The sequence below is a fragment of the Trichosurus vulpecula genome, chromosome 2 (genome assembly GCF_011100635.1).
Source record: "Trichosurus vulpecula isolate mTriVul1 chromosome 2, mTriVul1.pri, whole genome shotgun sequence".
Lineage (NCBI taxonomy): Eukaryota > Metazoa > Chordata > Mammalia > Diprotodontia > Phalangeridae > Trichosurus > Trichosurus vulpecula.
Window position 1 is genome coordinate 217,144,063 of NC_050574.1, and position 24,179 is coordinate 217,168,241.

Sequence of the window (24,179 nt, forward strand, 5' to 3'; positions counted from 1 at the left end):
ATCAAGCATGTGAGCTCTCCACTGATTATCCCTTGCTCACATAGCATGCCCAACTCACCTCCTCTTTCTCATCATACGTCAATCTGAAAATGTCCTTAAAGCCACTTCTTCTGTGTTACTATACTGTTAATGTATTGCAGCCCACTTAAGCTTATCACGTGTCTCTCAACAGCCAATAGAATTATTCAAAACTTTAATTCTTTAGAGATTGTGATTCATGATTTTTCAGCCATACAAAATCACAGAAAGAATATTAATATAGAAAAGATGATCATTTGTTTAGGGGAAAGTTATGGTAATCCTTGAAACTGAATATTTATTAATCCATAACTACTTTCTTCTTTAAATAAGTGAAATTTTTTCCAATTCAAACAAAATTAACATTGACATAAATAAGGCAATTGTTACCACTTAAACATGGGCCTTTTGGAAATAAAATCATAGCAAGTACAAACACAAAACTAAATATGTACATAAATATGAAACCTTTTGTTACTTTCTTAAATAAGGCTCCCTAATTTTATAGTACTCTATCAGCCATATTCCCCTTTCAATCCTTAGTCCATTCAGTTTATACCCTAAAACATTTTAAAGAAAGATACTTTTCTCAGATTAAATGTTCATCTTCAAAATACTACAGGGTGTCCCTAAAGTCTGGACACATAGGAAATCTCATTAACATATCATTTACTGTTTCACCAAAGACTCTGTGTTGTTCAGTGACTTCTTTTTCTGCGATATGCTAAAGGAGAAGGTGTACTCAATGAAAATCACAGATGCAACACACTTGATTGAACACATAAAGAGTGAATGTGCTAAAATTGACGGCAATGTGGAATTACTGCATCGAGTTCACGTGAATCTTTCAAACTGCATCAACCTTTGCATCACAAATGATGGAAATCATATTGAAGATGTTATTTGCTAATATTCTAATTAAATAAAATGTTGTTGAAAATTTCATTCATTTTGTTTCTCGAAAATAAGCATTTTTGCCTATGTGTCCAGACTTTAGAAACACCCTATAGTATAGTGGAATTAAACTCAAACTGCCAATATGACAAATAGAACCTCACTATTCTAATTTTGTGCTAACAAAAGTACTATTTTCTCTAAAATGTACTGAAACTTTTGACACAAGAATTCATCTAATGGTGCCTGGTCTGCTGATAAGTGACTACATTGCCTTTAGAACATATCCTTTGACAAATCTCCACTTCCATTGGAGGTAATTTGAACTGCTAGTCCAAGGAGCATTAAATTGGCAGTACATAAACTGATTATCTACTTTGGGTGTTTCACTTGGTTAGGTAAAGTATGTTCTCTCCCATGCTTTCTGAGATAAATGGAAAGTGGGTAAGGACCATGACTTTCACATATATCCATCAATAAAGTTACTAATTTCCTAGATCAAATACCCTCATTTATTCAGAATTTAGGACTGTCCATCAAATCATAACCATTTGTGATTTAGTCAGTCACTCCTAGGGACTTGTGTAAGACATAAAGAGGTTTATTTACTTGCCCAGAATTATATACCTAGAGTCAGATACAGTATTTGAAGCCAGATCTTCCTAAATCCAAGTCCAATACTATATCCACTAGTCCTTGACCCTATTGAGGTTTCGAAAATCAGAAATAAATGTGGTTTTATCAGGTAAACTCAAGAAGATTCTATGTTCCAGTAATACCACTAGTAAGTCTGTATCCCAAAGACATCATAAAATAGGAAAAGGACCCAACATGTATAAAAATATTTATAGCAGCTCTTTTAGTGGTGGCAAAGAATTGGAAATTGATGAGATTCCCATCAGTTGGGGAATGGCTGAACAAGTTGTGATATATGAATGCAATGGAATACTATTGCGCTATAAGAAATGATGAGCAGGCAGATTCAGAAAAACCAGGAAAGATTTACATGAACTGATACTGAGTGACATGAACAGAACCAGGAGAACATTGTACACAGTAACAGCAACATTGTATGATGATCAATTATAACAGACTTAGCTCTTCTCAGCAATACAATGCTCTAAGACAATTACAAAAGACTCATGATGGAAAATGCTATCCACAACCAGAGAAAGAACTATGGAGTCTGAATGCAGATTAAAGCATACTATTTTCACTTTTTTTTCTTTCTCATGATTTTTCCCTTTTCTGATTCTTCCTTCACAACATGACTAATATGAAAATATGTTTTAAATTATTGTACATGTTATAGCCTATATCAGATTGCTTGTTCTCTTGGGGAGGGGGAAGAATAAAGAGAGAGGGAGAAAAAAATTGGAATTCAAAATCTTATAAAAGTGAATGTTGAAAACTATCTTTACATGTAATTGGAAAAAAATAAAATACTATTGATTGGGGAATTTTTTTAAAAGAGGAAGATGCATGTTGCTTAGCTTCTGTCTTCACCCCTTCATTCCAATCCAGGTGCCCACTCCTGACTCTCCAGGCTTCTTTATTCAAGATGCCCCTCCAAGAGTACTTCTACTTCCCCTCCTCCACTTTAAGTTTCCTCAAGTATTGTTTACTTACATTTAGAAAGTAAACTCGTTCATGGCAGTAACTATCTTTCTTTTTTGCTTCTATTTTTATCCCCAGAACCTTGCCTTTTTGGCAACAAGCTTAAAAAAATGCTTGTTGATTTGACTGGACACTAAGTACCACTGAGCCTTTTAATCTAATTAGCATAGGAAACCTTCTATATGAGTAAGCTTCCCAATTAGAATGCAGGCTCCTTGAGAGCAGGGATTGTGTCTTGCTTTTCTGTTTATGTCCCTAACTCTTAGTACAATCCTTTATACATAGTAAATGCTTAACAAATGCTTTTTCATTCTTTCGTTCATTTGCTGCCATATTGCCTCTAAAGCCAGGGTTCTTAATCTGGGTGTGGATTTCTTTAAAAAACATTTTGGTAACTGTATTGAAATATAATTGGTTTATTTTGCAATCTTATATATTTTATTTTATGCATTTGAAAATATTGTTCTTGGAAGGAGTTCATAGAGGCTGCCAAAAGAGTCCAGATACAAAAAAAGTTAAGAACCTCTACTCTAGGTCCTCCTTAAGAATATTAAAATTCTAAGGTCTTGTACCTAGTTTTTCTCTGTGTTTTGGTCAAACCCAAGTAGATGGACAAACAACCGTCAAGGACCTTAAGCTTCATTGTATGCACCATCCATTAGTACAAATCATAATCCATCCATCTCTTCTCATCCTGTGACACTCATTCATTTCATTCAAAAGCATTCCATAGGATGCCTACTCCAAATTTTGCTAAGTCTTCCTCTATGTCTTTTAGTATCATGTGGATACCAATGCAGCATATGAACCATCCTTCTATTCTCTCTCAATTTCACCACATGGCCAGCCCACCTCCTTTTCAGAGCACAGATGCTCCAGGTGACATATTTATACGCCTTCTTGTACACAAATCATCCTCAGTAATATGCGGCAACCTTCTTATGCCCAAGATATGTCTCTAAATTGCCCTTTGGGTCAGTGGACTTTATTACAAGCCATAAAACTCACTAACCTACTCCCAAGTTAAGAAAATCTCATTGTTCTGGGATATTTCCTTAACAGAGACAAGGGATCAGGAACCAAAGGTTTGCTTAGTGGGAAGGTAACTAGGACTGGAACGATATGACATTCTAGAAACCAGAATTTCATAGGGCCAGGACCAAACTCATGGTGAAGGAAATAAAATGCATTACAAAAAGAGTTTTTACCAGATGCCAGAGATATGGGTCTAGTGGCCAATGTATGAAAAATCTTTTCTCTTTTATAGACCAGAAAGGAAATGTTAAAGGGGCTATGCTAGATGCTATGGTCCTCTATCCCAAAGAGAGGAAGCACACCCTATCTTGAATGCCTGAGACTACAGGAGTAGCAATATAGTTGTACTAAGATATTTCTCTAGACTTTTCTGCATGGGACCTATGATCTAAATAACCCCACAACTTTAAAGCCTGACTGTAATAGAATTTTTTCAGGGTTCAGCCTATGAAGCACATAAAAATGAGGCTATTTTAAACGAAACATTTGCTTTCAGTGCTCAAGGATTCCAATTCATATATCTACAAGAACGTACTGGCTGATCTTAACTCCTTTGGCAATGCACAGGGAGAATACTGTAACATAAAGCACAATGCCTCCAAAGGGAAATCTGACACTGACCAGAGTTGTGCCAATACAGAATTAATGCCACCACTAACTTTTTTGCCTGAACAGTGTTTCACAAGCAGATGTCCACTTTCCCAAGGATGGAAGTAATCTTCCATAAGCTGTAAATGCAGGCTAATTGATAAGCCTTTTTCAATATTACAGACCCATAAAAATATACACTTTAAAGTTAACGTACATGAATGGATAGGGTTGATAAGGTTCATAAGGCAACAAATAGCAAATAAGAGAATTGCTGAAAATAAGAGAATTCATTCTGAGTTTGTGTAGTCCAAATTTAGGATAAATGTTAATACTGGTTCATTAGCAGTCAGTCTTGTTTCTGACAAGTGTCGCTGTCAGCATCTGATAATCCAAGCTATACTTCTGGAGATCTAAATCAATATTTGTATTTTTTCTTTAGTGTCCCATAATCATGTTTCTTTACTTAAACAATATCTATAAGTTTCCAATCTTTCCCTCAAGCCTTTCATTAAGTACAAGTCTTATACTTCTTTTCCTCCATAACACCCTATAAGTACAAGTCTTATACTTCTTTTCCTCTGTAATGCCCTATAAGAACCCTTATCTGTGACTCTGCCTATGAACGCAGCTGAGAAGCTCTGGAGATTTCCATCTAGACCAATAAATACTCTTTCTTCCTCAATTCCCCCACCAAATGCACCTGTAACAGATTCCCTACTAGCCAACTTACAGAGTCCACAGGTTGTTAGATTCAAGGGAAAGTAAAAAGGCAGGACTTGTGTGTGAAATAATTAAGAATATTTTAACTCTTTTTTATGTAAACATATGGGCTCCACAACGCAGGTACATGCTTCAATGCTAGCCACCAGCCCTTGACAAAATAAGGGCCCAATTTTGGTTGGTGTCACTTTAACTATTTCATTAAGATCAATTGCTGCAATATCATCTAAGAATACTACTAGGGATAGCAAGGATATTATCTCTAGCCTAAGGTCTGTCACATCTTTCCTTCATTAACCTACCTGTCAAGTATTTGTTAAAGAATACCACTTATGTGCCCAACACCATGCTAGGCACTTTGATCATACGAAAGCACAGTTCCTTTTCTAAAATAATTTTTGATAGTAATTGCTAGCATTTATACAGCAATTTGAGGCTTACAAAATGTTTTATGTCTCACTTGGTCCTAACAATAACCCTGTGTGGTAGGAGCTATTATTATCCCTACTTTACAAATGAGAAAACCGAGGCTGGGAAAGGATAAGTGATTTCCCCTGGCTCATACAGCAAATAAGTGTCTGAGAATGAATTTGAACTCAGGCCTTCACTCTTAACCATGATATCGTTGATGGAACCAGACATCTCTAGATCAATGATGCCTGAAGTGCTTTGAGCTCAATTCAACAGGTACAAATGATATCTAAGAGAGAATTTATTAACATTTATCAAAAATATAAAAATAATTTTATTAAAAGTACTTACAGTCCAAAAGTCTTTGGCATAGTCTTCTTCAATTTAATACAGTTTCTTCTTAGTCCACTTGTGCATTTCTCCCACACATTAAATTAACAGAGTTCATCTACTAGTGCCTGCCAAGTGTTTTAAACTCATACAGAGCTTTTCTTGTTAATGATGCTCATATATATCTTTTCCATGTACTGTTCATTATTCCATCCAACATATGTACATCAATAGAAACATCCTAACATCTGAGTGTACATCTGAAAAACTAATATTTATCAATCAAGCAATAAAATTGGTTAAGTATGTTAACTATGTGCCTGGCACTGTGCTAAGCACTGGGGATACAAAAAAGAGGCAAAATACAGTCCCTCTCTTCAAAGAACTTACAATCAAATGGGACAAACAATCCTACTCTACACAGTACAGAAGCTCCTCATTTACCAATTCCCTCTCAACTCCTAAGGTTCCTCGGTATGGTTCACCACTGTCTTCTCCCAAAACTTAAAGTATGTACAGTCACGATAATTAAGTGCGTATTGACTGTTTCTCTTTTAATCTTATCTTTATAATATTTGTTTATGCAAAAAAAATTTAATTTTATGCAATCAAAACTATACATTTTATCTTTCCTGATACTATAATATTTGTTTAGTCATGAATGTTTATTCTATCTATAGATCTGGTAGGTAATTCTTTCAATGTTTACCTCATTTGTTTATGATGTGACCTTTTATATCTAGGGCACGTGTCCATTTGGAATCTTGATATAAGGTGTGACATGCTGGCTTAAATCTAATTTCTTCCATGCTGCTATCCAATTTTTCTAGCATTTTTATCAAATGGTGAGTAGTTCTCCTAGCAACTGAGGTTTTTGTGTGTTTATCAAATACCATACTACTAGATGCATTTTGCTTCTGTGTGTTGTGTACCTAATGTTCCACTGATCAATCTTTCTATTTTTTTAACTAGTGGCAAATTGTTTTGAGAATACAATTTTTAAAAAGCTGGGAAAAATCCTTGTAGAAAGTTTCTCTGATAAAGGTCTCATTTCCAAGACATATAATAAGGAATTGATTCAAATTTATCAGAATAAGAGCCATTCACCAATTGTATAAGGAGATGAAAAGGCAGTTCTCAAGGAAAGAAATAGAGGCTATTTTACAGTCATGTAAAAAATGTTCTAAATCATTACTAATTAGAGAAACGCAAATTAAAACAATTCTGCAGTACCATGTCACACCCTTCAGACTAACAAAGAAAATGACTATGGAAAAACAAACACATTAAAGCATTGTTGGAGGACCTGCAAATGGATATAACCATTCTACAAAGCAATTTGAAATTTTGCACAGAAAAGTCACTAAATAGTACATGCCTTTTATCCCAGCTCTGTCACTGCTAGGCCGCTACCAAAATACAGCAAAAAAAGAAAAAGGAAAAGATCCTGTATGCACAAAAATATTTATAGCAGTTCTTTTTGTGGTAGCAAAAAAAATGGAAACTACAAAGATGCTCATTAATTGAGGAATGGTTGAATAATTATGGTATATGAGTGTATAAAACCAAGCTATAAAAACCAATGAAATAGATGATTTCAGAGACATGAAAAGACTTGTATAAATTGATGCAGAGTGAAGTGAGCCGGACCTGAAGAACAATATATACTATGCCATCAGTCTTATAAAAATGAACGTTTTTGAAGACTTTTATAAAATAATAAAGAATGAAATGAGTAGGACCTAGCAAATAATTTATGCGAATAGCATTATTCTATACAGTTTGAAAAAAAGTTAAATATCTGTAACACAGGGGGCAGGGAGGAGAGTGGAGAAAGAATCTATCCCTCCACATCCTTCTCTCTTGTCTCTGGTTTTAGGATTCACTAACATCACTACCAGGGATTGTTGACTATAAAAAGAATGGAACTTCCTTATGCAGAGGATCAACCCAGACTCCCTGGACTCTCCCCACCCTCTTCCCCCTCTCCACAAATTACCCTTATCTCTGGCCTTGTCTATTATTATTATCCAACACACACACACACACACACACACACACACACACACACACACATACAAGATTATCTCTAGAGTTTAAACTGCAAGCATTAAAGCATGTCATCACTATAGACTCCAAGTACTCAGTTCATCTTGCTCAAGGTTTAAAGCAGCATTAGAAAGCCTCACCTCGGTGAAAGCCATCCTCACTGTCTTCAATCCACCTGCCATCCAACCACATCTGGTCCCAAGTCCATGTACTTTCTGTAGCTTGTGAGCTCCCCAATATCAGAAGCCATGTTTTATCTAAACATGTACTTCTCCCAGAACCCAGAAGAGTGCTCTGCATATAACAGGTGCTTAATAAATGTCTGTTCTTATTTAAAAAATAAGATATTCTTGTACTTTGGCCCCCTGGATTCTGTTCAGAACTGCACTTCCATTGTATCTATCTCCTTCACAAAAAAGTGAAGCTCTCCAGCTCTCGCCCTAAGAAATCCTGTCTTCTCATTCATCCTTCTCTCGTTGGCCTACAACATGGACGTTCCTTTTTTCATCTTAACTAGGTGACACAGTGGATAAGGTACCAGACTTGGAATAAGGAAGATCTAAATTCAAATCCTGTCTCAGAAACTTTACCCTGGTTAAGTCACCTAACCTCTATTTGTCCCAGTTTTTTCATCTGTAAAATGGGGATGATAATAACGCCTCCCTCTTAGAGGTGTGAGGATTGAATGAGACAATAAATGTAAAGTGCTTTGCAAACTGGAAGGCACTATATCAGTGTTAGCCATTGTTGTTCATCATTCTTAAAAGATCCATTATTTCATCCAAGTGAGTACAACCTTCAATGATGCAAAATGCAATTTTATACTTTATAAAACAATTTGGTGGGTGTCTATAACAAAAAAAAGTCAAGCACTTTAATGCATTCATTATTGGTGGACCTTCTCTTTGCCTGATAGTTAGCCCTCTGGTCCTTAGCTAGTTTGGTCCTCCTCAAAAAGACATACAGTCTCTGCCTGGCCCCTACTCAGAGCTTTCATAGCTTCCAAGAACCTACTGGAGCTGGTACTCACACTGACACAGCCTTCAAAACTTCAGGGTCACTTCTATAACGTGAGGAGCCATCAAAGCAAAGCTTTAGTGGAAACTGTTTAATGTAACCCGTTATCAGCATCCTTTTCTTCCACGTTTTTGTGAGCTATTCAAATGGGTTCTGTATCAGACCTTCATATTGTAGATCTACCACTTTGTCATCTATTTTCTCTCCTGCATGTTGCTCTGAAGCCTCTGCTATTCAAATTTCTTTCTAAACCCCCTTTCTCCTGTCCATCTCACAATACAATCTCTCCCTTTCTCCTGGCCTAGGTTTGTCTTTTACTTCACCTATCCCTTGTTTAGAGAGCAGAGCAGAGAGTTGCGTGGTAGCCAAATCCCAGTTCTGCCTCTTCCTTTCTCAGGTACATTGAGATGCTTTACAACAGCATCTTCATTGCTATTCAATCTGCATTTTTCAAAGCAACTCCCACAGATTTCTGGCACACTTTTAAAATTAATTGAGGGATCCTAATTTAATTTTAAAAGTATACTAGAAATCTGTGGGAGTTGCTTTGAAAGTGCATATTGGAGCTGTGCGCCGTGGGTGCGAGTAAGATAAAACATATTACAAACAAAGAACTCTGCAGAAGTAATGATACAAATGATGTAAAAAATGTATGATTGGAAAACATATGGGGCTGGTCATATAGCAAAAAAAAAGAAGAAAGAGAAATAACCAATGGACAGCTTGCCCACTCCTTAAATGTCAAGAAAACCTGGTAAATTTACAGGAGGACAAGGATAAGCTGCAATCTGCATTGTTGGAGAACATAACTTCATTGATTAAATCATAAATCCCCAGGGGTATTTTAAATTATCAAAGGCTCTTATTTATACTTAAGAGAGCCAGCATGGCATAGTGGATAAAGATCTGGCCTTAGAGATAGGAAGATCTGAGTGTGAGCCCAGTCTCTAATATTTCTTGGATGACTTTAGGCAAATTGTTTAACATCTCAATGCTCTAGGTAAATCTAAAGCTGTAAGTTACAAAGAACTTGCTGACCAGCATTGGTGGGGCAAGGGTCCACAGCCAAGAGTTCACTACATCAATAAAATCACAAGTTCAGCCCCTATCTCTGTCTTATTCATATTAAAACACAAACAATTCTATCTATTCTTCCCCAACCATGGAGTACTTCTCCAAAGATACTCAATGACCTCTAGAAAAATAAAAGGCCATTCTTTTATTACATCTCAAAGAAATAGAAAATAAAACTCATATACATATATATATTATTCCAAGTTACTATATTCAATTTTTTGAAGATCTCAATATTTCAGGAGGTTTTTTTTTAATTTGCAAAGGTATAAACATTACTTGCCAAATATGATTTACTTGAAACTAACTTAATGTTAATTTGTTATTTCCAAAGGCACAACAATGAGCATTGCTTATCAAATGTGAATCAAATTAACCAACTAGATATTAAACACAAAATGAAAAAATTCTAAAAGTATTATAACTAATATGCTAAAAGCATGTTTTACCTATAGCATCACCCAGTTAAAGGACCAAGATTGTAAATTATTCATATGTACAAATGGTTCTTTCCAAAGTTCAGACACCAAAGCTGCTTCAAAACCTCCTCCCAAAAGGAACCTTCATGTGAAACTATAAAATTTTAAGAACTGGAACTCAAATGCTGACTTTAGTACCTCCTACCTATGTTAGCTTTTGTGAGCTCTGTGCCTTGGTTTCTTCATCTCTAAAAATGAAGGCTTTGAACCATGGAAGGGACCATGGAGGACGCTTCCACCTCCAAATCCGTCATCAAGCCTGATGACATCCAAACTGTCATGGAAGAATAGTGCCACCTGGTGGCAATCATAGGGAATTGATCCAACATCTCTCTCCCACTACCTCTTAGAGAGTGCCTTATTAGCCAGTTGATCCTACCTGAGCCATCCCCGTAAGCACAAACATTGTTTTAAAGTTTATCACTCATGTTCTTCTCTTTTTCACTCTTACCTCAAAAACTTCCCTCTTTTCATTTTTCCATCCCCATCTCATTCCACCAGCGAGCCAAAAAATAATTCTAATCATAACTGATAATCCTAAAATTTATGCCTACAGAAAAGGCATAAATTATGAAGTAAATTAGATAAAAACCAGGGTCATCAATTTGTAAACTATTGAAAATTTCAGCCAAGATGGCTGCCTGAATGGAAATAAAACTCCCAGCTTCCACATGACTACTTCAGAAAAATCAAAAATTGGTACCAGACTAAATCATGATCCAAAAAATTTATGAGAAGAAAGGGGGGCTTAGAAGAGAACCATTATCAGCTCATCTCCCAGAAAACTTAGAGCTAGGCCAGAGATTGTGTAGCCTGAAAGGCTGTGCCCAGAGGCAGCATGAGCAAAAGGCACCCCCAAGAAAGCCTCAGAAAGTCAGATGACCCAATAGCATCAGAAACCAAAAGAGTCCTAGGGAGCAGCAGCAACCAGTGGTACAAGTAGGCACTCAGACCAGAACAGCGAAGATACCCACAGGCTACAAAGTCCCTAGAACTCTGTCTTAAGATGTCAGAGAGGTCGCTGAAGATCCAGCACTCTGAACCTCAAAAATCCAGGGAGCCCTAATCACAAGAGGTAGAGGTCAGCAAGAGTGTCCAGGGATTCTGAGGCAAGTCCGAATAGGCCTGATCACCCCATCCAAAAGAGCAGCAGTGGGAGGAACTGGACCTTAGCACAAAGCCCCAGGTCAGGAACTAAAGCAGGAGAGGTGAATAAAACAAAAGAAGACACTGACTAGTATTTTTCCAATGATTGTAAATATAGAGATCTTTGAAAAGAAGGCGAGAGTAACTCTGTGACATCTACTCAAATGAATTTTAAAAATGGATATTTCACATGAACTGCATGAATATCTAAAAAAAATGAAATAAAGCTCTGGAGGAAAGAAATGTAAGAAGATTGAAGAGCTTAGAAGAGAAAATGATAAACATCATCCAAGTAATGGATTCCTTGAAAATTGGAATAGACTGAGTAGAAATTAATGACTCCATGAGATAGCAAGCTACATTAGAACAAATATCAAAATATTGAAAAATATAGAAGGAAATAAAAGATATCTGATATCAAAAACAAGTGAGCTCAAGCAGAGATGATTTAGAAGTTACTGGACTCATTAGAAAAGAAGTAGGTCATATACTTTTCATAGCCATGGTAGTAGGTGAATTTTCAACCAAACAATGGAGAGCAGAAATTTCAAAAGATAAAACAGATTGTTTTGATATGAAATTGAAAACAAACAAAATTAATTCATTTGAAATAACAAAAGAAGCAGTCAAATAGGAAGAAAACTTTGTATCAATTTTTTGGGCTAAGGGTTTAGTATCCCAGATATGTAGACACCTAGCAAATATATAGTTACAAAAGTTATTCCCCAATAGATAAGTGGTCAAAGGGTATTAACAAACAGTTCTCAAAAGAAGAATTTCAAACTATCAATAATTATTTGAAAGAATGTTCCAAATCACTGACAATAAAATAAATGAAACTCAAAACAAACCTAAAGTTTTACCTCACATGCAGCAAAGATGAAAAAATATAGGAATAGCCAATATTGGAGAAGCTGTGGAAATATAGGAACACCAATGCATTGTTAGTGTAACTGTGAATTAGTACAACCACTTTGGAAAACAAATTGCAATTATTCAAATAAAGCTATTGTATTCATGCGCTTGGAAATTTTATTTTTCAAGAAATCATTCAACTCCCTGAAAATTTTGATTTAAAAAAAAGCCTGGTCACTACATTTCAAGCATTTAAAAAATTGCCCTGAACTATTAAAATCAGCAGCAAAATACAGGAACAAAGAATCCACTGATCACCTACTGAAAGGTAGTCCAAAAAGGATAAGTCCCAGGAATACCATAGCCAAAATCCAGAGCCCCCACACAAAAGAAAAAATACTTCAAGCACCCTAAATGAAGTACCAAGGAACCACATCAGATTCACACAAGACTTGGTAGCTTTTACCGTAAATGAAAGGGGATCTTAGAATACAAGATTTCAAAAAGCAAAAGACAGAAGTTTACAACCAGGAATAATTCACCTCACAAAGTTGAGCATAATCCTATAGCTGAAAAACAGGGTGGTGGACTTTTAATGAAATAAAAGACTTTCAAGTATTTCTGATGAAAGGTCTAGAGCTGAGTAGAGAATAGGAAATATAAACACTGAAGTCCAGTAAATTAATTTGAGTAATTGGAAGGAGCCATGGCATATAGTGCAAACATTCTAAAAAGAAGAGAAAAAAAGTGTCCTTTAAGAATCTTAATGTCTTCAAAAGTTAATGAGAGAGTTAAAAAAGAATAAACATATGACTTGGAGGTGGACTGATTCTGTTCTGTGGGTCTGATGAGGAGAAAAAGAAGGGAAGGTTAGCAGCAGTGATGAGACCAGGGAAACTTTTTTTAATGAGCAAAAGAGAAAAAAGGATATTCAGAAGGAAGGACAGACAAGTGGAAGTCTTGAAAGTAAACTGTAAATTTATTATGTACTTTTGAAAAATCAGTCAGTATGAAACAGGGAGTGATAGTTTCATAGATAATCCTCTTTTTGTGATCTGCTGTGCATGTGGAAATACTCATTTTGATGTTTTAGTTCTCTTTAAAACTCCAATAAAAGTTTGTCACTTCATTCTTGTCCAATTAAACCTGTTATTCCTCAGACATCAGCATTCATGAAAACTGAAAAAATCTTATACATTTTTGTTCTTTTGTTCATTTGCTAGTACTGCAAGAATATTACTGCCTACTATTTTTCATTAAAAATGTATGGCACTGTTTTAAATAGGCTTTTGTGTGGGATAGCCTGGGAATCTAACCACTATTTATAAAATTGTAAGGGAAAATGTGTTCAAGTACCAAACAATGTATGTACTTAAAAAGTGAACAGAACATGACCAACGTATAAGCTGAGTACTTCTTATTCTGAAATAACTAATATTGGCATCTTTTTTACACAAAATATTTCATAGAATCAATTTAGAAAATATCAGGAAATATTGCTTGGAATTTTATCCTTATATGAACAAGGTAGTAGTGGTCTCCGAAGTTGGGGTTTCAGTCCCCTGGTGGTCCACATCATTATCTCAAGGGATGTGTGATCAACCAGAGAGGGTGGCAAGATGAATAGCAGCCTATACATATACTCTTGTCAACCATGGGACCAGTCCAGTACTCTCTCTCACCACCATCACCACCACCACTACCATCACGACCACCACCACCACCACCCACCATGCAAACCTTCCCACTTCTACACACAAAGGGGTGACCCTCTCAGAACATTTATAACCTTACCACTATCTGGAAACTCATAGCAGCAGCTACACAGGTACCATTAGGAAAATTCCAGTCCCCCAGAATACTGCCCCCCACCAAGACCACCTCATGTTACAAAAGGCACTCCTCTGCAAGTGCATTCTGTACCTCGCTCCCTGCCTTTTCATTTTAGGTGTCACAGAGTGAGTCACACAGGTCAAGCAAACACAGATAGACTGTGATCTGCATCATATATTTCATGACAGTATCTGCCACCCCAATACACCCCCTTCTTCCAAACTTCTCTCTTTCTGGCCAAATACCATGATCCTTCTAGTTATCTACATTAACCTCAGGGTCATCTTGAAAACTTCACTTTTTTCACCCCACATATGGAAACAGTTGGCAAATCCTGTCATTTCTATCTCCACAACATCTGGAACCATCAATCCCCCACCTCTCCTCTCACATAGCCACCACCCAAGTTCAGGCCGTCATCACCTTCCTATGTACTACTTCAATGACTGACAACATGTTCTCTCTACCTCAAATCCACTTCAATGCATCCTACATCTGCTACAGTGATTTTCCTAAATCATAGGTCTGATCATGTCATTCCCCAATAGAAACTCAATTAAACTTCACAAACTCCATTGGCCTTCTATTGCCTCTTGGATTAAATATAAACTCCATTTTACATTACTCCCCTCTGTGCACTCTATGGTCCAGCCAAACTGACCTGCTCACTGTTCTTCACACTCATACAAAAATACAATTAAAATATTCGAACATGAATAGGAGATGAAGGTCTGATAGCATTCATTGAGCAGAATAACATTAAGAAAAGGGAGGTAGATTTATACCGAAAAGTTTCTGCTCAACTGAAATAACAGACTTTTTCTCATTGTTGTCAAAATTCACTTTTGTTCATTGTTGTTCCACCATGTATAAAGAATATCTACACGCAAGAAAAATATAACTCCTAAAAAACCTGTGAAGTTTACTGTTGGACCTAATAATTGACTGCAGTGTGTGTTTTTCAACAAAAAAAAAGTATTTCCAAAAAAACAGAGAAGAAAGAAGAGGAGAAAAAAGAAAGAAGAAAAAAAGGAGGAAGAGGATGAAAAGAGGAAGAAGAAAGAAAGAAAGAAAGAAAGAAAGAAAGAAAGAAAGAAAGAAAGAAAGAAAGAAAGAAAGAAAGAAAGAAAGAAAGAAAGGAGGAAAGGAGGAAAGGAGGAAAGGAGGAAAGGAGAAAAGGAGGAAAGGAGAGGAGAGGAGAGAAGAGGAAAGGAAAGGAAAGGAGGAAGGAAAGGAAAGGAAAGGAAAGGAAAGGAAAGGAAAGGAAAGGAAAGGAAAGGAAAGGAAAGGAAAGGAAAGGAAGGAAAGGAAAGGAAAGGAAAGGAAAGGAAAGGAAAGGAAAGGAAAGGAAAGGAAAGGAAGGAAAGGAAAGGAAAGGAAAGGAAAGGAAAAAAGAAAGAGAAAGAAAGAAAGAAAGAAAGAAAGAAAGAAAGAAAGAAAGAAAGAAAGAAAGAAAGAAAGTAAGTTTAAGAAAGAAAGAAAGAAAGAAAGAAAGAAAGAAAGAAAGAAAGAAAGGAAAGAAAGAAAGAAAGAAAGAAAGAAAGAAAGAAAGAAAGAAAGAAAGAAAGAAAGAAAGAAAGAAAGAAAGAAAGAAGGAAGGAAGGAAGGAAGGAAGGAAAAAAGAATCCTCTGCTTGGCCTACCTACACTGATCAAATGAACTGAATAATTATAACAATTAGTATTTATAAGTTCACCCTATCCGCAGGACATAATGGAACTTTAAAAATATAATTAATTACATTGTTCTCAAAACCAAAAGGTTTTATTATTTATAAAATAAAATTTGTATTTTGTCTTTATCTCATCCTTTTAAACTTTCTTTTGTATGTTTTATAATGTATATCAGTAAAATAGCACATTTTTAACTTATAAATAAATATGCATATATTGGGGTATATACTCAAAATATTCTTACTGATGGGGTATGCAACCAAAAAGGGCTGGGGAACAATGAAGTAGGAGATAATTCATATCAGGTCACTTAAAATTAAGGATGGATTTTTTTTAATCTTTTTTTTTTAACTATACAAAGGTCACACAAACCCATAGAGGATTCTTGAGAATTATGGTGCTGGCACAGCACAATATGACTCCATGAGCCAGAAAAAAACCAAATCAAGGGTCAGATTTGCCTGTTAGTTCCAGGTGCCCCACCTAGCAGAATGGTAGAGTATTCAATGGTGAGTTTTATTTACATTTCTGTTCTCTACCCTCTACGGAATAAGTTATTAGAGGCTATTACAAAATGAAGGTCAGAAAAAAATTAAGATAAAGGATATATGAAATTACTGTATAAATCAGTTATATTGGTCAATTTACAAAACACAACATTCGTGTACAACTTTTCACAAATATCTGCTAAATAAAGGAAGGCAATCTTCAGACAAATGTTATAGAGGGGCATGAATAAACTTGCCTGGGAACTATATCTCTAGTTGGCATAATAAAAAAGAAAAAGAGAAAAAAGAATCCAGTTTCTCTTTTTTTTAAATAAAAAGGAAGAAAGACCAGTAGTGCTATATACTTGGGTATTTTATTTGTTAAGGAAGATAAAACATGTCCTATTTGTGGCTTCAATACACTTTGCCTCTCATGCATTATGAGGTATCTCAAACTGTAAAAAAATATTTATGGTCTGTAAAATGATTTTGACTATGGTATTGAATGGCCAAACAAGTTTTAACTCTTTCTGTTAAATCTTCTGACAAATCCTCCAAAATTTGCTCTGTTGAAGAATTTGTTTATTTGAGAGTACTGAATACCTAGAATAATTCCTAATTTAATAATAATAATTCCTAATAATATGTCTTGGACATATTTGGCCTTAAGTGGAATATTTATTGAAATGAATTTGCCTTCTCAAAAAAAAAGACAAGAGTTATTAAATAGAAAATGAAAGGATAAGCGCAAGAGAATCATACATTTGCTCTCTCATGTTTCAGCCATAAATATAAGTAAGAAAAACCTGTCATATACTGAGTTATTTACAACACTATTTAATTTACATCATTATTTAACAAGAAGGTAAAATACCTTGACCAAAGAAATCTAAGGATAACACTTTATAGATATTCTAGTTGAAAAGATGACATATTTTTGTACACAAACATTTCAATACTGCAAGATTCTATTATTTTATACATATGGGTACTCTCTCCACCAATAAGAATCCCATTTCCTCTATCTCTTGGAGATGAACTTCATGAATTGTAATGGCTGAAAAAGTTCATCACATGGTAGCCAACTGATAGTGTCCTAACCATACTATGAAGATTCTTAAATGACAGACAATTTTAAGGCTATACTTGAATTCTTTCCAGCTGGGTAGTGGTTGGAAGAGGTTATGTTCCAACAACATAGATTTCAAGAACCCACAGTCAACACTGTCCCAGGTGCTGGTCAACACCATCTTAGACATCAAAATAGGGCTTTTATAGGAGATATAAGAGATATACATATAGTCTTCTCTCCTGTGAGAGTCTGTGTGATAAAAGAATAGTAAGCTTGATATCATAAAGAACTAGGCTCAAAGCCTGCCTTTGACATTAACTAGTTGTGTAACCATGGGCCTCAGTTTCCTTACCAATAAATTCAGGCTACTAATACTTTCAGTGAATCTACTTCACAGGGTCATTTTGAAGCTCAAACAAAATAAGGCATGAAAAAAGACCATGCAAACATTAAAGTGTTATTTGCATATGTGTGTGTGTGTGTGTGTGTGTGTGTGTGATGCTCTTGTTTCCATGTGCCTACCAATTTCAAAAAAACTGATCACGTATAAAAAGATTAAAAAAAAAACAAAAGAAGATTTATACCTGTAGGGTCAAAGGAAAAATAAGAAGAAGGAAAAAAAGAAAGCTTGTCTCCCCTTCAATTTTCTGGTTCCTTCCTCTTTATACCCATAATACACACAAACACACACACATACACACACAGAGGCATATATACACAGGTATATATTTGTATCTAAAAAATATCGATAATGATATATATACATATATATATATATATACACACATATATATACTTGTAGATAGAAATAAGTAAAAACATAAATCAAAGATTTATTGAGCACCTATTGTATATAGAATACTATGTTATACTAGAGAGAAAAAAAGTGTATGAAGAAACTGGTGCCTGCCTTAATGGCGTTTACAATCTACAAGTAGCCATCCTCCAGAACAGGTCTATGTTCAGGACTGATCTAGACCAAAATAATCCTCCCTGATCACTGACTAATAAAGACGTCTGTGTGGAAACCCTGTTGCCTGATCAGATAGTCCACAGAGCCAAGGAAGAGTACCAAAGTAAGAAACAAATATCAAAGCAGTAGAAAACATACTTACCTTTTACAAATCTGGTCCCCCTTTTAAAAAAACTTTTCACCTTTCCCCAAATAAGTATGTATACATTGGGACAATGGCCTACCTTTTATACCCACCCATTTCCAGCCCTATCACCACCTCCTAGGAGCTGTCTCTCAGAGCTGTAGCAAACCTTAAAGGTCATCCAGTTCACACTCTTTCTCCTTCATTTTACAGATGAAAAAAAAACCCAGAAAAGTTAGATAATTTTCCTCAGTTGCAAAGCTCAAATAAATACCTAGGTTTCCCCAGTCTCAGTCTACTTGTTCTTTTCACTGTGCTTTGAAAAACACAAGTACACCAAGAGATACAGTCCTCTCCCCTCAAAACAATACTTCTCACTGTAATCATTATCTTACCTACAGATGCTCCTCAGACTAGGCACAATACTCAGACTCAAAAAATGTCAGTTAGAGACTGCCGCACCATGACCCCTCCATCACTTTCCCTTCAGAGTTTGTTGCTTAGGAACATCCTCCACTGAAGACACATGTTTGTGGTAGATACATCCTGCCATGAGATGCAGAAATTAATCTAGTCCTCTTCTGATTCCAAGATATAAACAAACCCTAAATGAACACTTTTCAATTTAGAATGCAATCTAATCTGACATACACTGTCCTTTATCCATCCTTCTCAAAAATACCCCATACACCAAAACCCAGTCATTTCCCCATAGCCACCTATCTCTTTGGGATCCATTCTGAACCACACCCCACAACTACAAAGCTCTTTCTGTACATTTTCTTGCCCCATACTACTATCTTCCACTTAAAGATACACAGTTCCCATTCAATATTATGCTTTCCTCTAACATCCATGGATGCCAATCCAGAAAAGGCTACATTTCAAATCCTGTAATATTCATCCTCATCTCCACCTGCCACCTCCTACCTCAAAGTAATGACTTCCATTATCTAAGAAATGAACAAGGCATTTGGGCGATTTCAAAGAGCCTGAAAATCTCTTTTCCTGACATAACCCATTCCTGTCAAAGGACACTAGTCCTTGGAATATTGCTACCTATGCCTTCCTGTTCTCCTCTACTCCTCCTCTAAGTTACTGTGAATGAATCATTATAGGATCATAGTCTATTACTTAGGCATTTTCTACCTACAAACTATATAGGAGGCAGTGTGGCATAGTAGAGACAGAGTTGGCCTTGAAGCCAGAAAGACCTTGGTTCAAATCCCACCTCTGACACATACTGGTTGTGTAACCCTGGACAAGACTCAATCTCTAAGTAACTCAATAAGTCATAGTATCTACCAGTATATCTGTATCAATGAAGGGAGTTTCCCAATCAAGGAACTCATTGTATCAGTGGAATCACAAGTCAGGTGGTACATACACATACAGTCAACTAGAAATTCCTTCCTAGGTCAAGATTTGGGGGAACAATGGTGGAGAAGAGGAGAGATAAGGGTATAAGAGTGGCAGCACCAGGGAGGTAAGAGAGCACTGAACACTGTAGAATGGAGGTGTCAAACTTATAACCAAAATGTATTTGGGAAATATTTAACAATGTTAAGTTAAAATACAGTAGAACACAGATAATTTTGTATGGTTCTAAGTCAACATTTGGCCCAAACATTTTAGTGGACCTGTTTCTTTTTGAGCTTGACACCACTGGTATGGAAGACAGTCTAAAAATTCAACCATAGCAGCATTTGTTCTAGAAAAGAGCATACGCTCATCTCCTAAAGAAACTCAACTGCACCTTTCATGGGTTGGGGAAGAGGCAGGGTAGGGCCATGAAAGGGGAAAAGTGTCATCCTGCATGTCACAGGGACATTATGACTAGGGAAAAAACAAGAAAGCAGGTCCTGACTAATAAGGAATACCAAGTACAATCTCAATGAGGGACAAGGGTCTCCAGATAGCCATGGAGAAAAACTGCAAATGCCCCATGTTGGCATCCTAGGAGAGGCCCCATTAACTCTACTCTAGTAATTGCTCAGAATAAATATGTATATATATGTAAATACACATAGAAACCTTAAGAAGGAAACTTTCTCTGAAGAAGAAAAAAAACCACCTCATCACCTCCCCTTCCAACAAAAGACTACTGTTTTTCTGTTTCCAAATAACACTGAGCTGCTGACATGGCCTTTGGAAGGAAAATATAACCTGCCCTTACCAGAGTAGTGAAAGAGTTAAAAGTAAAGCAATGAGATGCTTACCAGTGGGAAGAGAAGCCAGTTAGCATTCACTCTTCTGTTGCTACCAGCACCATAAAATTTTAGAGTTGGAAACGATCTCACCAACTACCTAATCCAACCCATACTCAAGAGGACTTACCACTATAACATGCACAAACATTAGTCATCTGGCCTTTGCTTGAAGATCTCCAATAAAAGCACAACCCATTACCTATCAAGGCAGCCCACTGCACTTTTGAATAACTCTAATTGTTAGGAAGTTTTTCAGATATCAAGCCCAAATTTGTTGACCCAACTACATCTCCCCCCCTCCCTTTTCCCACTTTTTATTTCTTTCCTACCTTCCTTGGGCTAGAAACCCAAGGTTAGGAGCCTGCTGATCCCCAGTGCACCCCCAAGCCTGTGGAAAGAGTCATCAGTAAAATGAGAGGTAAAGCTGATTGACCCATCTCTCCCCGCCAAAAAAATGCATATGTATAATCCCAAAGCCGAACCTCGAAAGTCATGTCAGCAAGCATTTATTAAGCACCTACTATGTGCCAGGAAAAGGAAGAAATCCTAAATATCACCTTTCAATTCCTTCTCCACCATTCCCCTCCGCAGCCAGAGGCTTCCAGGCTTTCACTCCAAATAGCCTTCCTTAAGAACTCAAAATGCTGAAGAGGGAAAAATGGAAGAGGTTTGGAACCCAATTTACTTTGCCACTGAATTACTAAAGAACAGTGACAAAGTTAGTGGGGTTGGGGGTGGGGAGCTGGGAGGATCTCTAGGATTAAAGAAACCTAACAAAGGGGATAGAGGATCAAGTCTTCTTTGTCTGAAATGTACTCCTTACTCACCTCCACATTGAAGAATCAACTTCCTTTAAGGCAGGTACCACCTCCTACATAAGGATTTTGCTAACCTAACCATCCACTCCAGTTATTAGTGCTTTCTCCCTCTTGAAATTATTTGTATTACTTTGTATTACATTTATTTACTTGTTTACACTTGTAAGCCTGTGTCCCCCTCGACCTGCCCAAATGGAATACAAGCTTCTTGTGGCAAGGACCACTGCATTTTTGGCCTTGTGTGCTTAATAAATGCTCGTTGGAAATGAAGAAAAGGGAAATTATGTTATTACATTTATACACAGTACATATATATGATTGTGTTATTAAATATATCACATTTGATACAATTTGTTACAACTAGATACATACTGATTTTTCATATATTTTACTGGGGAGTTTTTAGCCATGAAGCTAATACTATAAGGAAAGCCTGCCTCCTTTTCATGATTGATGTTAAATAATCCACAAACACAAAAATCTACATGAGATTGAATGTGTCTTTTAAGATCTTATGTGATTTTGTCAATCTTAAGAGTTATAACAATGGAACTAAAAATCATACCTGTTTTTTCCTTGAGTTTGCTTTGGGAAACAGGCTTGCTGAAAACACAGATGTAAATGGAGAACAACAAAGCTCAGGGAAAGGATTTGGAATAGATGGCATTTCTAGAACATTGAGATCTTTCTTTTTTCTCCTGCAACCAACAGAACATAGGATATAATTTACATAAAACAGAATGTAAAATATAATTGCTGTCAGAATCTAAAACTGTTAAGGCCAAACGGTACTGTAACAGACCTAATATTATATAAAGTACACTGAAAGACTTTCTGGTGTACTTTCTCGGGATTAAATTTTTAAAAATACTTTAATAAACTTAAACCTTTTGTAATATCCTTTACACTTTTGACCTTCCACAAACCATCAGGCATGTGGGTAAACAGCAGTTTTTGGTAACTTTTCTGAAGCAAAAATACATAGACCAAAATTGTAGAAGCAGTTATTATGGAAACTGGTCCAAGCAAACAAACAAACAAAAAAAAAAATTCTTTAAAAGCTTCAATGAAACCAAGCGAATCTTTACTGCATTTAAAGAAACCTGTTCTATTATACTTTACTAATCACATTTTGAAAGTTATATTTATTAATTATAGCTGTGGTTCATCTCACTTCAAATTTCATTCAAAACGTTGCCCACACACAGTCTGTTGACTTCTCAGATGCTTAAGCTACAAAACAGCGACTAGTACTGAGTCTTTGAAAGCAGTTAAGTTAATGGAACTTGCTAGTATAAATGTACACTGTGGTATACTGAAAAGTAATGTAACTTTACTGGAGTTTAGAATGCTCTGAACCTAAAAATAAATAAATAAATAAGCTGTACCTGAGCCATCTGAGTTGAAGGCGGTCAACAATAGGCTTAATTTGTAGGCTTTATACCTTTGCAGCCTTTTTTTCTCCCAAGGAATGCCCTACTTTAGACACAGTCAACTACCAATGTACTTGATGTTAAATGGTATAAAGATTGGAGAATATTTTAAACGACCCCATCCTATGTCTGTGGGAATAGAGACTGATCAAATATCCATCCAGAGCACTGCTTTTTCTGGCTAGGTACCGGTAATGTCTGTGTGGGAGGTGAGGTTTCATTTATGCTACAGTTTAAAGAAACCAAGAATGTTTATTAAGAAAATGCAGGGCCTCGAAGGAAAAAAAAAAATCAACCTGGAGTCTTCATTGCCTTCTGGTTACACTAATGAGAAGAGGCGGGTGTCAGGAGGGAGAAAGAGAAGCAGCTCTCAATGAATGGGCAATGCTATTTATGAGAAGGCACAGTGAGATCGCAATGTCCTACCGATCCCAGGAGCGAGCTAGAAAGGAGACTGTCTTGTGATACTTTTTCCCAAACTTGGCCAGAGTTCTAGCCCAGGCTTCCCCACCAGGACCATCCTCCTCACCCCGGTCAGCTCCCACCCTGGGACGCTGCCCTGCTCCCCCTCCCCGGAAGCCACCTACCTGTCCGCAGCACAAAAATGGGCGCCCTCCAGAGGGGGCAGGATAGTCCGACAGGGCAGCCCCGGGGGGCGCGCTGCCAGGGCACTGGCGTCGCCCCTCCCCTGGGCAGCGCCGCACACCTGGGCCAGCCCCAAGCCCCGGGCAGCCGCTCTCCCCGGGGCGCTTTGCCCATCTTGCAGGGAAGTGGTCATGCTTGGCAGGTGGAGGGGCGAAGCTCAGGCGTCATGGGAGACCCTGCAGAGAGGAGAGGGAGGGAGAAAGGGAGCTGGGGCGGCCGCGGCTGGGCTCTCCCTGGGCTTGGCAGGTGCGGTAGCTGCGCTCACCAGGAGCAGGAGCCTCGCCGGGCCGGGCCGGGCGGGCGGTGCAGGCTCGAGGCTGGGCTGCCCGGGGAGGCGGAGGCGGACGAAGGGGCGGAGCGGAAAGGTGGGCGGCCAGGACCGGGAAAAGGCGGGGAGTGGGCGGAGTGGGCGCTGCAGCTCCGCCCGGGCGGCTGCTGCAGAGCCTTCCTCCAGCACGTGGCCTAGGAGAGAAGAGGGAGGAGGGGACGCCGGGAGTTAGAGCTGGGGTTCCTGGAAGACCCCCCGGGGGCTTCTTCCAATTCTCGCACCGGGGGCAGGAGAAGTCCCCTCGGGCGGGTGGGCATACCTTACTTGTAGTCGCTAGTTCAGGCCTGGCTCACCAAAAACTTCTCCTCCTCCCTGGGAGCCAGTCCAGCTCCCCTTGGAAAGAAGG

The 24,179-nt window shown here is 37.4% G+C and overlaps 1 protein-coding gene across 1 annotated transcript in view; it reads right to left on the bottom strand.

The window, feature by feature from the left end:
- The window catches only part of GRB14 (growth factor receptor bound protein 14), a 153,527-nt gene extending 129,728 nt beyond the window's left edge, over positions 1–23,799 (bottom strand). Inside the window, exons 1-2 of the mRNA XM_036747888.1 lie at positions 23,448–23,799; positions 21,993–22,125 (exon numbers count right to left, since the gene is read on the bottom strand). Coding sequence (XP_036603783.1) covers positions 21,993–22,125; positions 23,448–23,638 — 324 coding nt within the window. The 5' untranslated portion in view covers positions 23,639–23,799. The remainder of the gene's footprint in view (positions 1–21,992; positions 22,126–23,447) is intronic.
- Positions 23,800–24,179: the final 380 nt, after the last annotated feature.